Source organism: Schistocerca piceifrons, chromosome 2 (assembly GCF_021461385.2).
Source record: "Schistocerca piceifrons isolate TAMUIC-IGC-003096 chromosome 2, iqSchPice1.1, whole genome shotgun sequence".
NCBI lineage: Eukaryota > Metazoa > Arthropoda > Insecta > Orthoptera > Acrididae > Schistocerca > Schistocerca piceifrons.
The window spans coordinates 504,320,392-504,335,079 of record NC_060139.1 but is presented as its reverse complement, the minus strand read 5'-3'; the positions used below and the strand labels follow the sequence as shown (position 1 = coordinate 504,335,079).

Genomic DNA, 14,688 nt, shown 5'->3' with positions numbered 1-14,688 from the left:
ATAACCGTTGCTGCGGAAGGTCTTCCTTAGGTGTTGTAACTCTGCAGGTAGGCTGTCATCATCACAGATAGACTTGGCCCTGTGCACAAGTGTGTTAAGCACTGAGTTGCGTTGTGCTGAGTGGTGGCAACTCTGTGCATGAAGGTATAAATCCGTATGTGTCTTCTTCCTATACACAGCGTGACCCAAGGTGCCATCAGGGTGCCTCTTGATTAGAATGTCAAGGAAGGGCAAGCTTCCGTTTTCTTCCACCTCCATGGTGAATTGTATGTTGCTGTGTATGCTGTTGAGATGTCGCAGGAAGTCTTGCAGGTTCTCTCTGCCATGTGGCCACACGACAAAAGTGTCATCCACATATCTGTAAAAGGCTTTCGGTTTCAATGGGGCGGTGTCCAGGGCTATGTCTTCAAAGTGTCCTCACTAAAGCGTGTTTCGAGCAGCGCTAGGGAGTCTTCCAGCGGTACTCGTGTGAAGAGTGAGGTGACGTCAAAGCTGACAAGAAGATCTTCTTTATCCAGGCGAAAGCCTTGTAGTACCTTCACAAACTCCGCCGAGTTCTTGACATGGTGCTCACAGTGACCCACGATCGGTTTGAGCAGTTGTGCTAGGTGCTTGGCTAAACCATATGTCGGTGAGTTGATGGTGCTCACTATGGGTCGCAATGGAACTCCGTCTTTGTGGATCTTAGGGAGCCCATATAGCCGTGGTGGTGCCGGTGCTCTGGGGTACAGCTTCCTGATGACGTCCTTTTCCAGTCCAGAGTCATTGAGCAAGGCGATGGTCTTGCGAGTCACGGAAGCTGTCGTGTCCTTGTCCAGTTGCTTATAGGCAGTATCTTGTAGCAGTGAGTTTATCTTCTGCCAATAATCTTCTTTCCTCAGTATCACCGTGGCATTGCCTTTGTCAGCAGCTAGAACGACAGTGTCCTCATCCTCACGTAGGGCCTTAAGAGCCTTCCATTCAGCAGAAGTTATGTTGTTCTTGGGCATTTTTGCCTTCACCAGGACCCTGCACGTCTCTCTCCTAACTTCCTCAGCTGCCTCCGTAGGGAAGCCGCGCACGGCTTGCTCGATGCTGCTGATAATGTCTCGCTTAGGTAGTGTCCTGGGTACTGGAGCAAAGTTAAGTCCTCTCGAAGGCACTGATATTGTGGTCTCGTCCAGTTCTTTGCCTGCCAGATTGATGACAGTCTTGGCATTGGTTGTGTGGTCGGCATGTTGCCGGGCTCCAGACAGTCTGGTGAACTTGCCACATTGTTTTTCCGTGGCTTTTCTCTTGTGGATCTCACTGCTTGCATATGTGTTTCCATCGATCCACTCCCATGTGTGTGGTGGGAGATAGGATGCCAATCGAAGGTGTTGCGTAAGCAGCATCCTTGCGTTCTTATCTAACTCCTGCCTGGTGACCCGTATGTGTTCGCGCACCAGGGCCGCACCGGCTCGTTGTAGTATGCGTCTGGATCTTGTCGTGCTAACAGGGTGTCGCAAGTTGGCAAATTTCGGCAACACTTCTTTATCTCGACACACCACACACATGGGAGTGGATCGATGGAAACACATATGCAAGCAGTGAGATCCACAAGAGAAAAGCCACGGAAAAACAATGTGACAAGTTCACCAGACTGTCTGGAGCCCGGCAACATGCCGATCACACAACCAATGCCAAGACTGTCATCAATCTGGCAGGCAAAGAACTGGACGAAACCACAATATCAGTGCTGTCGAGAGGACTTAACTTTGCTCCAGTACCCAGGACACTACCTAAGCGAGACATTATCAGCAGCATCGAGCAAGCCGTGCGCGGCCTCCCTACGGAGGCAGCTGAGGAAGTTAGGAGAGAGACGTGCAGGGTCCTGGTGAAGGCAAAAATGCCCAAGAACAACATAACTTCTGCTGAATGGAAGGCTCTTAAGGCCCTACGTGAGGATGAGGACACTGTCGTTCTAGCTGCTGACAAAGGCAATGCCACGGTGATACTGAGGAAAGAAGATTATTGGCAGAAGATAAACTCACTGCTACAAGATACTGCCTACAAGCAACTGGACAAGGACACGACAGCTTCCGTGACTCGCAAGACCATCGCCTTGCTCAATGACTCTGGACTGGAAAAGGACGTCATCAGGAAGCTGTACCCCAGAGCACCGGCACCACCACGGCTATATGGGCTCCCTAAGATCCACAAAGACGGAGTTCCATTGCGACCCATAGTGAGCACCATCAACTCACCGACATATGGTTTAGCCAAGCACCTAGCACAACTGCTCAAACCGATCGTGGGTCACTGTGAGCACCATGTCAAGAACTCGGCGGAGTTTGTGAAGGTACTACAAGGCTTTCGCCTGGATAAAGAAGATCTTCTTGTCAGCTTTGACGTCACCTCACTCTTCACACGAGTACCGCTGGAAGACTCCCTAGCGCTGCTCGAAACACGCTTTAGTGAGGACACAATAAAGCTGTTCCGTCATGTGTTAACAAACACCTACTTCAAGTGTGGAGGCAAATTTTATGAACAAGTGGATGGTGTAGCCATGGGGTCCCCCTTAGCTCCAGGCATCGCTAATCTTTACATGGAGCACTTTGAAGACATAGCCCTGGACACCGCCCCATTGAAACCGAAAGCCTTTTACAGATATGTGGATGACACTTTTATCGTGTGGCCACATGGCAGAGAGAACCTGCAAGACTTCCTGCGACATCTCAACAGCATACACAGCAACATACAATTCACCATGGAGGTGGAAGAAAACGGAAGCTTGCCCTTCCTTGACATTCTAATCAAGAGGCACCCTGATGGCACCTTGGGTCACGCTGTGTATAGGAAGAAGACACATACGGATTTATACCTTCATGCACAGAGTTGCCACCACCCAGCACAACGCAACTCAGTGCTTAACACACTTGTGCACAGGGCCAAGTCTATCTGTGATGATGACAGCCTACCTGCAGAGTTACAACACCTAAGGAAGACCTTCCGCATCAATGGTTATAATGAGACGCAAATCTCGCGCGCCCTACACAAGAGCAGGAAGGTAGACACACCAGAAGAAGAAGATGAGGCCAGATGCCTGGCATTTCTACCATACGCGGGACCGCCAACAGCCAAGATTGCCCGCATTCTGGAGAAACACAACATCAAGACAATTTTTCATGCCCCAAGTAAAATTAAGGACATACTTGGCTCAGTCAAAGACCACCTAGGACTGCAGACTCCGGGCGTATACAGTATTGAATGTGAATGTGGTACGAAATACATCGGACAAACGCAGCGCTGCATCACGCAGAGGCGCTCGGAACACATTAGAAATGTACGCCTTGGTCAGACAGAAAAATCGGCGGTAGCGGAACATAGCCTTAACGGAGGACACACCTTCCTCTTTGAGGGTACGAAGAGGCTGTGTGACGCTAAAGGATTTTGGGATTCAGTTTTCAAAGAGGCTGTAGAAATTTGGTTGAACAGCAACCTGATCAATCGAGACACTGGTTTCCAACTCAGTACAGCTTGGAATCCCGCAATAACTAAAATTAGAAGAGAACGCTCCGGCACGAAGACGGTAGCGGCCACAGACGTATTAGGAACCGGCAGGGACTCGACGCCCGGTCCGCGCCGCGAACCCCCCACCACTGGCGCGGCGGCCGATTCCGCAGGTACCTGATTGGTCGGCGCCTGGAATCAGTCACTGGTCCAGGAGCCTTTATAGGACCGCGCAACACAGCATCTCGACACTTCGCTTGAAGATGATGGGTACAAAACCCTTCGAAACGTTGCGAGAAGACGACGCCTTTACTCGGCTGATCACCCGAGAAGATTTCACGAATGGAATACGCCGAGAAAGTCTCAAATCACATCCTATTTCTTGTTCTTGTCAGTGTTTTCCCTATGTTCCTTTCTTCACCAATTCTGTGGAGAATCTCCTCATACCTTATTTTATCAGTCCACTAGTTTCCAAGCATTCTTCTGTAGCAGTACATCTGAAATGCATCAATTCTCTTCTGTTCCAGTTTTCCCACTGTCCACGATTCACTACTATACAATGCTATGATCCAAATGTACGTTCTCAGAAATTTCCTCCTCAGATTAAAGCCTATATTTGGTACCAGTAGACTTCTCTTGGCCAGGAATGCCCATTTTGCCTGTGATAGTCTGCTTTTTAAGTCCTCCTTATTTGACCCATTGTGGGTTATTTTGCTTCCAAGGTAGCAGAATTTTTAAACTTCATCTACCTCATGATCACCAGTTTTGATGCTAAGTTTCTTGGTACTCTCATTTCTGCTGCTTCTCATTACTTTGATATGTTTCCAGTTTATTCTTAATCCTTACTCATTAGACAGTTCATTCCATTCAACAGATCCTGTAATTCTTCCTCAGTTTCACTGAGGATAGCGATGTCATCAGTGAATCTTGTCATTGACATAATTTCACACTGAATTTTAATCCCACCCTCGAACCTGTGTTTTATTTCTGTCATTGCTTCTTTGATGTATAAATTGAACAGGAGGAATGAAAGGCTGCATCCCTGTCTTACATCCTTTTTAATCTAAGTACTTCACTTTTGGTCATCTGATCTTATTGTTCCTTCTTGGTTCTTTCTACACACACACACACACACACACACAGATATCCTGTCTTTTCTTGTAGGCTATAACTTACTCCTATTTTTTAAATTTTTTTTCAGAATTTCTAACATTTTGCCTCATGTTACATTGTCAAGTGCTTTTCCTAGGTTACAAATCCTATGAGTGTGTCTTAATTTTTCTTCAGTCATGCTTCCATTGTCAAATGCAAAGTCAGAACAACCTCACTAGTGCATTTACCTCTGCCAAAGTCAAACTGATCATCATAAAACAGATCCTCAGTTTTATTTTCCATTCTTCTATATATTATTCTTGACAGCATCTTAGATGTGTGAACAGTTAGTCTGATTGTGCAGTAGTTCTCACACTTATCAGCCTTTGCTATCCTCAGAATTGTGTGGATTATATTTCATCAATACTCTAATGGTATACCATCAGTCTCCACAAATTCTACACACCAACTTGAGTAGTTGTTTGATTGCCACTTCCCCCAATGATTGTAAGACTACCAATGGAATGTTGTATATCCCTTCTGCTTTATTTGATCCCAAGTCTTCAGGAGCTATTTTAAATTCTGTCTAATACGATATCCTCAACGTCTTCCAAACTGACTCCAGTTTCTTTTTCTATCACATCATCAGACAAGTCCTCCCCTTCACAGAGGTCTTCACTGTACTCTTTCCACCAAACCACTCTCTCCTCTTCATTTAGCAGTCGAATTGCTGTTGCTCTCTACCTCCCTTGGGGCTACATTATGTAATGGATGATACTGATTTCCCTACTTACAGTTGAGAGGAGATTCTTGTAGAATATTGGTGCCATTCACTTCCTTCCAGAGATTCTCTAAGGAGTCTAAAAATTGTGTGTGCACATAGGATCATTCTGTCACTGATTGGAACACTGACTCTGAATACTGATTGAAATATAGCCTCATCAAATACTTGTGTTCATCAGTTAGCAGAATGTGTTAACCTTTTATTAATGAAATATAATAAATTTATGATGAACACTAATCCATTTTTACGCATGTGCTAAAACAGTAATTTTCTTTGGTACCCTCCACTCATTTTAGAAATACCTCCTTTCACTGATATTGCTGTGACAAATGTACAAGATTAATTTGGCCATCAGCAGATGTAATACAAAATGTTAAGCTGTTCACACAGGGTTCACACCATACCTAATGTGCTTCGATGCACTTTGCTCCAACCATGCTTATTGATATTGGTTTCTGTTTTAGTAATTCTTAGCATATCTAAGATAATTTTTTTGTAACTTTTCTGAAGGTCAGCAGGATACATTAGTTCCAAGACAGAAATCACCGTCCAATAACACTCAGTGCAATAGAAGTAATATTACCAGTACCAGAAGCAAATCAAGTGCAAAGAAAATATCACAGCGATCTGAGCCAGATGTGAAGAAATCTCCCAACACTGGGTATGTATCAATATATTCATGTATACCATTATATTTTTACATTTATATGCTTAAATATTTGAAAAAATGTTTATGAAGAGTAATGGTGAATATTATATTTTGACTGACTAAAAGAGTGTCTATGAATTCATTCTGGAACCAATCGTCTAGGCTGTGGCTAAGTTATTTTTTCATGGTGTGCTAGTCCCACAAGGTGTGCAGGAGAACTTCTGTGAAGTTTTTAAAGTAGTAGAGATGTACTGGCAAAAGTAGAGCTGTGAGGTCAGCTCATGAGCTGTGCCTGCATAGTTCAGTCAGTTGAGAAATTACCCATGAAGGGAAAAGTGTCAGAGTTTGAGTCTCAGTATAGCGCATAGTTTTCATGTTCCTGTAAGTTTATATATACATGTGTTTAATGAGAAGAAGCCAGATAGCTGGCGGTGTCCTTGTTGAGGAAACCATATCAGATATTGTCTGAAGTGACTTAAATAAACCACCCTTACACATATGAAATGTACCATTTTGGTGTTTCAAATCATAAATATCCTATAGCTCCTCTATTATTATTTTATGTCTGTTTTTCCAGTTTTTGGATGAGATTTATGAAAGTGTAAGGTTGCTTTGTGGAGAATATGCAGACAAATTTTACTATGGAAAGTAGCTGAAGGCATTATTCTTATTTGCATCAACAACTTTTTAATTGTGTGAGGCTCTGGTCATAATACCTGTGCATTTTTTTTTTCTTTCTCTTCTCTTTCCATACTGAGCATCACATGGCAAGAAATAAAAGTAACTTAAGCTCTGTTAAAGAAAGTAATGGGCCTTAGATGTATACTTTTATACACAGGAGTCTCAGAGGCTGAAGGTAACATATTATTTGTCTTACAGAGTTTCTCTCTTTGATGTTCATTGACCATTCAACATATTTACTTTATTACCGCACTGTGGCATGGATCTTTGAGTGACATAGACTACATAGTTTTGAACAGACAAGTGTGGAGGCACACTATGATGTTTCTTGTGTATAGTTCCGTAGACATAGGGATGGAATCAGTGACATCCACATTTTTTAATGGTTTGCTTTAACAGGCCTCCTTTCACATTAGAGTGGAAAGTAGAGTTGTTTGCTGAGATAACACTGATAGTTACTTGTTTTGCAACAACTGATGGCATTTATTCTGAGAGATTTCTTTTGCAAATTCTGTGGCAAAATCACCTTTATCATAGAATCTGTTAGTCCCCATCTGATTATCTGTCCCTTACTCTTAGTCCCATCATTTATTTTCCCTGACAGTCCTCCTTTAATCAAAACTTGTACACATATTACCCAAACCTTTCACCTCCTTGCACCTCTGCTGCCCACCACTTCCCCCTCCCCCCTCCCGATTTACCCTCTGACTCCTTTCTCTATGCTAGATTAAAAGCAATAGATAGCCATGGAATCGATAGTTGAGTGCATAATATTCTATTCTAAAAATAATGATGGGATTTCCTGCTTCTCTTGTAGTAGCCTGTGTAGGAATATGGGTAGCTCTGTTTAGGATTGCATTTTCTTCTTATTTTCCCACAATTTCTTTATCCTCAATTTTCTCAGATCTGTAATATCTTCCTCTCTTGTCTGCTCCATTGGTGACTCTCTATTCTGACTGCTTGATCTGTGATGTACTGGTCACTGTGTACTCTCCAGTTTTCCTTACATTCCACTTTAATCCTCAATTTGGACCAATCCTTCTTGTGTTCAACAACTCACTTGTTTCCTGTATTTCTTCTTGTCGTTTGGCTAGTGTATCAATATTAATTTTGATCACATGTCCCACAAATTTTGGTTTTCTCAGTCTAATTTCTCATGATAATATTCTCAGGCTCTCGTTAAGTTTTTCCCTAGGTCTTCACATCCATCTCTCTTATGGTCTCAGTATTTTTGTCTGTCTTTCCTGTAGTTGTTTTGCACCATGTCTTCCTAGTGTTTTTGTCTCAGCTGCATAGTACCACAATTCTCACTGTTGCTTTGTAGTGTCTAATCTTTGCATATGTAGATATATTAATTTTATTGTTTGTATCTCTTTTAATGATATTTGGTAGATGACCAAAGATTCATTTGGCAGTATAATTCACCCCTTTCTGTGCCAAAGTCAGATTTAACCCAGAATAGTGAAGATCATCTTTTCTTGTGGTGTTGTAGCTATGCACTTTGCTATTATTTTTGAATTTGGATGGGTTATTAATAAAAGTTTTCCTAAGTGACAATGTGTATTGCCAAGGTACTATGAATATCTCAAATTCCTTAAATAAATGTCTGCAAGATGATCTTGGTTGGGATCCAGCTATTATTCTGATTACATGCTTTTGTGCAATGACTACTGTTTCTCTTAATGATAAATTACCCAAAATATGATGCCATATGAAAATAGGCATAGTAGACTAATTTGCTGATATGTTTATCACCAAAATTTACAATAACCATAACAACATAAGTAGCTGAACCTAAACATTTCAGCAAGTCATCAATGTGTTTCTTCTAGTTCAATTTCTCATTAATGCATAACACCCAGAAATTTTGAATAGTCTGTCTTAGCAAAATGTTTCAAATGGCTCTGAGCAATATGGGACTTAACTTCTGAGGTCATCAGTCCCCTAGAACTTAGAACTACTTAAACCTAACTAACCTAAGGACATCACACACATCCATGCCCGAGGCAGGATTCGAACCTGCGACCGTAGCGGTCACGCAGTTCCAAACTGAAAAGCTTAGAACCACACGGCCACACCGACCGGCTCTGTCTTAGCAACAGACTTCTGTTCAGAGTCTATATTTATCAGTGGTGTTATGCCATTTAATGTATATACTGTGTTTTATCAAAATTTAGTGAGAGTCCATTTGCAAAGAAGCCCTTAATAATTTTCTGAAAGATATTATTTACAATTTCCTCACTGATTCTTGTTGGTTGGGCATGATTACTATACTTTTATCATCATAAAAAAGAACTACCTTGGCATTTTCATGAATATGGAGTGGCAAATCATTAATATATATTAAGAGCAATAGGGACCTAAGACTCAACCCTCTGTGACACCATTCTTGTGACCTTCCCAGTTAGAGAACTCTGCTGATTTTTACAGACTGTTTGTACTGTTAATTTCAACCTTCTGCATTCTTCTAGTTAATTATGAATTAAACCATTTGTGCACTGTCTCACTCATACCTCAATACTTAACTTATCTAGAGGAATTTCATGATTCACACTGTCAAAGGCCAGTGAGAAAACACCAAAAATCCCAATGTGTGATTTTCATTTATCCAGAGCATTTAATATTTGATCAGTAAAGCATATTTAGCATTTTCTGTTGAAAAGCATTTCTGAAAACCAAACTGACATTTTGTTAGAACTTCATTTTTACAAATATGTGAAGCTACTCTTGAATACATTACTTCTCAAGAATTTTTGATAAAGCTGTCAGAAGTGAGATTGGTTGATAGTTGTTAGCATCAGACCTATCCCCTTTTTTATGCAATGGTTTAACAATAGCATATCTCAGTCTCTCCAGAAAAATGCCCCTTTGTGTGAGCTACTACATATCTGCCTGAGAATCCTACTTACCTGTTGGGAACAAGCTTTTAGTGCTCTGTTGGAAATGCCATAAATTTCATGTGAGATTTTTCTTTTGAGTGACTTATTATTTTCCTAATTTCAAGAGGAGAGGTGGACTGAATTTCAATTTTATCAAATTGCTTAGGTTTGTCTCTTCCATATATAGGAACAGCTGGATCCTATTTTCCCTACAACACTTAAAAAAATATTATTAAAAATATTTTCTACTTCTGACTTTTTGTTAACAAATTTTTCATTGAGTTTGATAGATGTACAGTCTTTCTGTGCTCTCAGTTGCCCTGTTTCCCTTTTAACAATATTCCAAAATGCTTTAATTTGTTACCAGAGGTACTAATATTAGACATAATGCAAATATATCTGGATTTTAATAACTTTTTTTTAATACAGTGCAGTAATTTTTATAATTTGTGACTGGTTCTGGATTATTACTCCTTCTAACTATAAGATACATTTCCTTTTTCTGTTTATAAGATATTTTTACCCTTTAGTAACCCATGGCTTGTTAGAAGGTTTCTTTAAATTAGGATCAGGTTCCCTGTACACCTCATCCCAGTCTAACTGTTGCAAGATTTACATAAAATTTGCAGTTAATTGAACACACTGTTTTGAAGGACTGTTTCACATTATTGTATGGAGCTATGTCACATACTGTAACTAGCTGTGCATCATTCTTAACAGGAAAAATTTTTATTTGATTAAGTTTATCTTGGTCCATAAAACTATTATTTATCAGTGTGCTGCTTTCCTATACTACCCGAGTAGGAAAATCAAGAACTGTGTTAAATTGAAAGAACAAAGTGATACTTCAAGATCATGCTTTCTATCAGACTCTATCACAAAACCTACAATGAAATCCCCACAAACAATAATCTGCTTCCCGCTGTCTGACACTTAGCACAACAAAGAATCCAAGTTTTTCAGAAATGATTGAAAATTTCCCAATAGAGACATATGCACAGCTACAGTTATTTGGTTTAAGCTCACAGACACTTACTTCTATAGGTGGCTCTACATAAAAATTTTTTAGTTTCTAAATTTTCCACATTGTGATAAGTTTTAACATATATGGCGACCCTCTCTCCATAATGTCTCACTTACACTTACTGAAAGCTTACAACGACCTACATTTACCTTTTCTGTGTATGTGGCTATATGATGTTAAGACAGGTGTAGTACATCTGTTCCACTGTCACTTTCTAAACCAACAAGAATCTCAGCTAATTTGTTTTTTGATCCACCGATATACTGATGCTATATACAGACATTATTTTTCACTGTACTTCTATGAGAATCTTGTGATAGACTACCATTATGTTAAAACTGTACTTTTATGAGAAACTTGTGATACTTTAACATCTCTAGTATATGGATGTCTGAGCTTTTCATTAAGTGTAATTTCATTAGCCTAAAAAAGAGGTACTCTCATGAGTTTCAGTGCCTCCCCCCCCCCCCTCCTTCCATTAAAGATTTTGCTATCGCCTCAGCCAGTTTACCCTTCTCTTTCCTATTGAGATGCAGGCCATGCCTTGTAGAGTCCCACTTACCAATAGCATCAACAGGAACCAAACCTATGCCTGACAAAGTAGCTGCCCAAAGCAGCTGATCTGATTCCATATTGACCCTCCTAGCAGAGTTGTTTATTTGTGGCTGATTGTACTGAAAGTAAGCAGTGACCAAGCCAAATTTGTATGGTTCATTGCATATGCTGTTTTTACCAGGTCATGCTCAGTGTTGTAGCCCTGATCCCTGTACATACTGTTTCCTGCTCCACCCCCAACCATGACATGATCCTGCTTTGTAAAACCCTTGCACAATGATCCTACACCCTATATAAATTGACTAAGAAATGCTCTGTGCTTGAAAAAACTTGTGACCTGGTATCTGTCACCTAATTTTTCCTGTAAGGTCTGGCCCACACCTCTTCGCTGGTCACTTCCTAACAACAGAACTTTCCTAAATGGTTTGAAATAGTCAGTTTCCTGGTGAAAGTCTGCTGAGTATTAACTACACTTACGTCTACCTGAGCCTGTTCCATAGTTAACAGAGGTAGCAAGGCAAATCTGTTGTTTGTGCCAATGATGAAAATTTCAGATACTCTTCCTGTTGCTCCTGTCTTCACCCTTCTCCCTCCATACCCTCATCAGTTCCTTCCTAGCACTATCAAGCTCAGTCTTAAGGGCCCTAATCTTCCCTTCCTGTTCAGCTACTTTCCTATCCCTTGAACATACTTTGCAACACCATGCAACAGACCCAGTTACTTCCCAGATTCCCATACCACTAAATTCATCACAATGTAACTATCTGTCACAACAGCTGCATAGAACCCCAGAACTAATTTTCCTATAACAGCTCAAACACTTCTCCCTCATGCTTGTTTGCAATCTTTTTACAAAATTTATTTACACAATAACAGAAATATTCTATTAACTACAAATCACAAGAGTCACTAAGATTGTGTGGGACACTTAATATATATATCTTTATACTATTAATATAGTAACATAATGCACTGGAAATAATGTTAAAATTCAGAACTTGTGTACCTGAAAAATTAGGCTTAAAACTGCATATGCACAATACGGATTTTTGAAAATAAAATAAAGATACAACTTAAAACCTTTAATTCCCCTAGTAGGTATGGCATTACTAAATGTGTGTGTAATGAAAATTACTTAAGTTCGTCACTTAATACTTATGCAAATGTCTTTAGTTTGTATGAAAATTATGTCTAAAGCACGTGGAAACTGGCCCGTAAGATTTATTTATTTATTTATTTATTTTTGAGAAATACATTGAAACAAGTGAAGCCTTCAAAAGATAATATGAAATAGGCGCTAATTAACATTCTTATTAACTTAATTGACTGCTATTACAGAATTAATTACTTATCTTCATAAATTGTTGAGTTGTTTCCTTGCATTTCCTTCACTGAATGTCACTATGTCTGCAGTGGCTAGGTCCGTTATCCTTTTTGTCTCCATGCACATTTTTGGTATTCATGCTCTCGACTGTGTGATCACTTGTTCCAGTGCTATGTTGAACAAAATTTCGGTGACATGCTGTCTCCCTGTTTGACATCACTCTTGGTTTCAAACTCTTCTGATAGTGCTCCTCTGAACCTTACCCTTGCCTTTGTGTCTGTCATAATTTCAGTTATTAGTTACCATATAGTGCCATCTAATCCTCAGTTCTTCAGAATTTTTTCAAGAGGCTGCCTGTCAATGGAGTCATATGCCTTAGTGAAGTCCACCAAGATTAACATCATCTCTTTGTTCTTTAATGTCCTGTTACTATTGGTTCTTTAGGGTATAGGTCTGTTCTACAAGGCCTTTTACCTTTGCAGAGCTCATCTAATAGTCTCCAACGTTGCATTCTGTCTGTTCTTATACTCTCTTCAAGATTGTTTTCATCCCTTTTATCCCTATTCTTATGTTTTTGCACTATGATCACATTCTTCCCTTCAAATAAAACACTTGAGCTTTCAATAGCTGTCTCTGCTGTTGTCATCAGGAGTTAAACTCACTGACTGCCGGGTCTGGCATGGTGTCCTGCTTATACAGAAGTAATGGTTGTATCTGGAACTTTCCAGAAAGGGCTAGAGTGATGCATGCATGGAATACAAGTTGCACAATGCCTAGCAGCTCCATCCTGCAGTAGGACCTGCATCATGTTTAAAACTGCTGCTCCTGCCTCCCCACAAACATCAAGCCCACACAGGCGCCGACTCCATGGGACCTGATGGGGCCCAAGCCCCCTCAAAAATTTGTTTGAGGGGGTGGTGCCCGCCCCCCCAATAATTTAAGAAAATTATTAATTATATTATACTTTGTAAAATCACAAAATTATGTTGGAATTCTTTATTTTCCTTGTTTGTCAATAGTTACCTTTTAAAATACATTCAGTAATGAGTTAAAACAAATAATTATTATGGTAGTAAGCAGGGTAACTGAAAACAAGTAGTGTGAATCATGATAGTGATGCTGCGGGCACACTTAGAATTTGTCCCAGTGTGCGAACCTTCGGGTAAAGTCTGGTGCCAGCAGGCCAGTGCTGCGGCCATGGTGACATCAAAAGGACTAGAGCAGAAGCGCCTGGAACCCTCCGCCTTGCGTTGCCTTGACACTTCGAGACATTACAACGCTGTGGCTGTATAAAGCCCACCCTGCTGTCGCAGTCATTCAGTATGGATAGTTTCATGCAGTGCAGTCCCGACTTTAGTGTCTTGTGGACTATTTTATATGACTATATTTTATTCATTTACTGTAGTCTCTTAGTGTATTGTGAATTAATTTTGCAATGGATAAATTTGTTACCAAAGAGGCGTGCTTGGAAGTTGATGATACTGCAAGTCAACCTCCAACAACTATTGTTTCTTCAATTGCTTCATCGTCTTCAGGCGAGAGTCATTCACAGCCAAAACCTGGACAATCCAGTAAGGGAAGATCATTTCAGAAGTCTTGGGTGATCAAATATACATGGCTAGAATATGAAGCATCTACCGAAAACGTTTTTTGCAAAACCTGCAAAGAGGCAGATGCTAAAAATCTATTACAATTTTCTTCAAAAAAAGAAGATGCATTTACTTCCATAGAGTTTTCTAATTGGAAAAAGGCTTTGGAAAAATTTGGTTTTCATGAAAATACGTTTACCCATAAAGAAGATATTCTGAAACTAAATTCTACCTATAACCGAAGTGTCCCAATTGAATGAACAGTTAGATAGTGATATAAAGAAACGCCGTTTAGCTCTTGACACAGTTTTTACTACCAAGCAATTTCTATGCCAACAAGGACTAACAGTTAGCAGGCACAAAGATGTAAACTCAATTGTTTTCAGTTGTTGGAACTCCTAATGAATGGCATATCTGAGTTTAAAGATTGTTTAGGGCATTCGGAGTATAAGTGGACGTCCCACGATATTCAAAATGATATCATTAATCTACTAGGAAAGTCTGTGTTGAGAAAGGTATTAGCTTCAGTCAAGAAGACTGAACATTTTTCTATTGTGGTTGATGAAACAAGTGATTCTTTGATTCAAGAACAAGTGTCATTTTGTATTCGTACTGTCGATGATTCCTTAATCATCAACAA

General features: G+C 40.2%; 1 protein-coding gene across 1 annotated transcript in view; it reads left to right on the top strand.

Moving 5' to 3' along the window:
* LOC124776891 overlaps positions 1 to 14,688 on the top strand; it is a 330,314-nt gene that overhangs the window by 169,202 nt on the left and 146,424 nt on the right. The window contains exon 5 of the mRNA XM_047252077.1: positions 5,858 to 6,008. Within this exon, the coding sequence (XP_047108033.1) occupies positions 5,858 to 6,008 (151 nt within the window). The remainder of the gene's footprint in view (positions 1 to 5,857; positions 6,009 to 14,688) is intronic.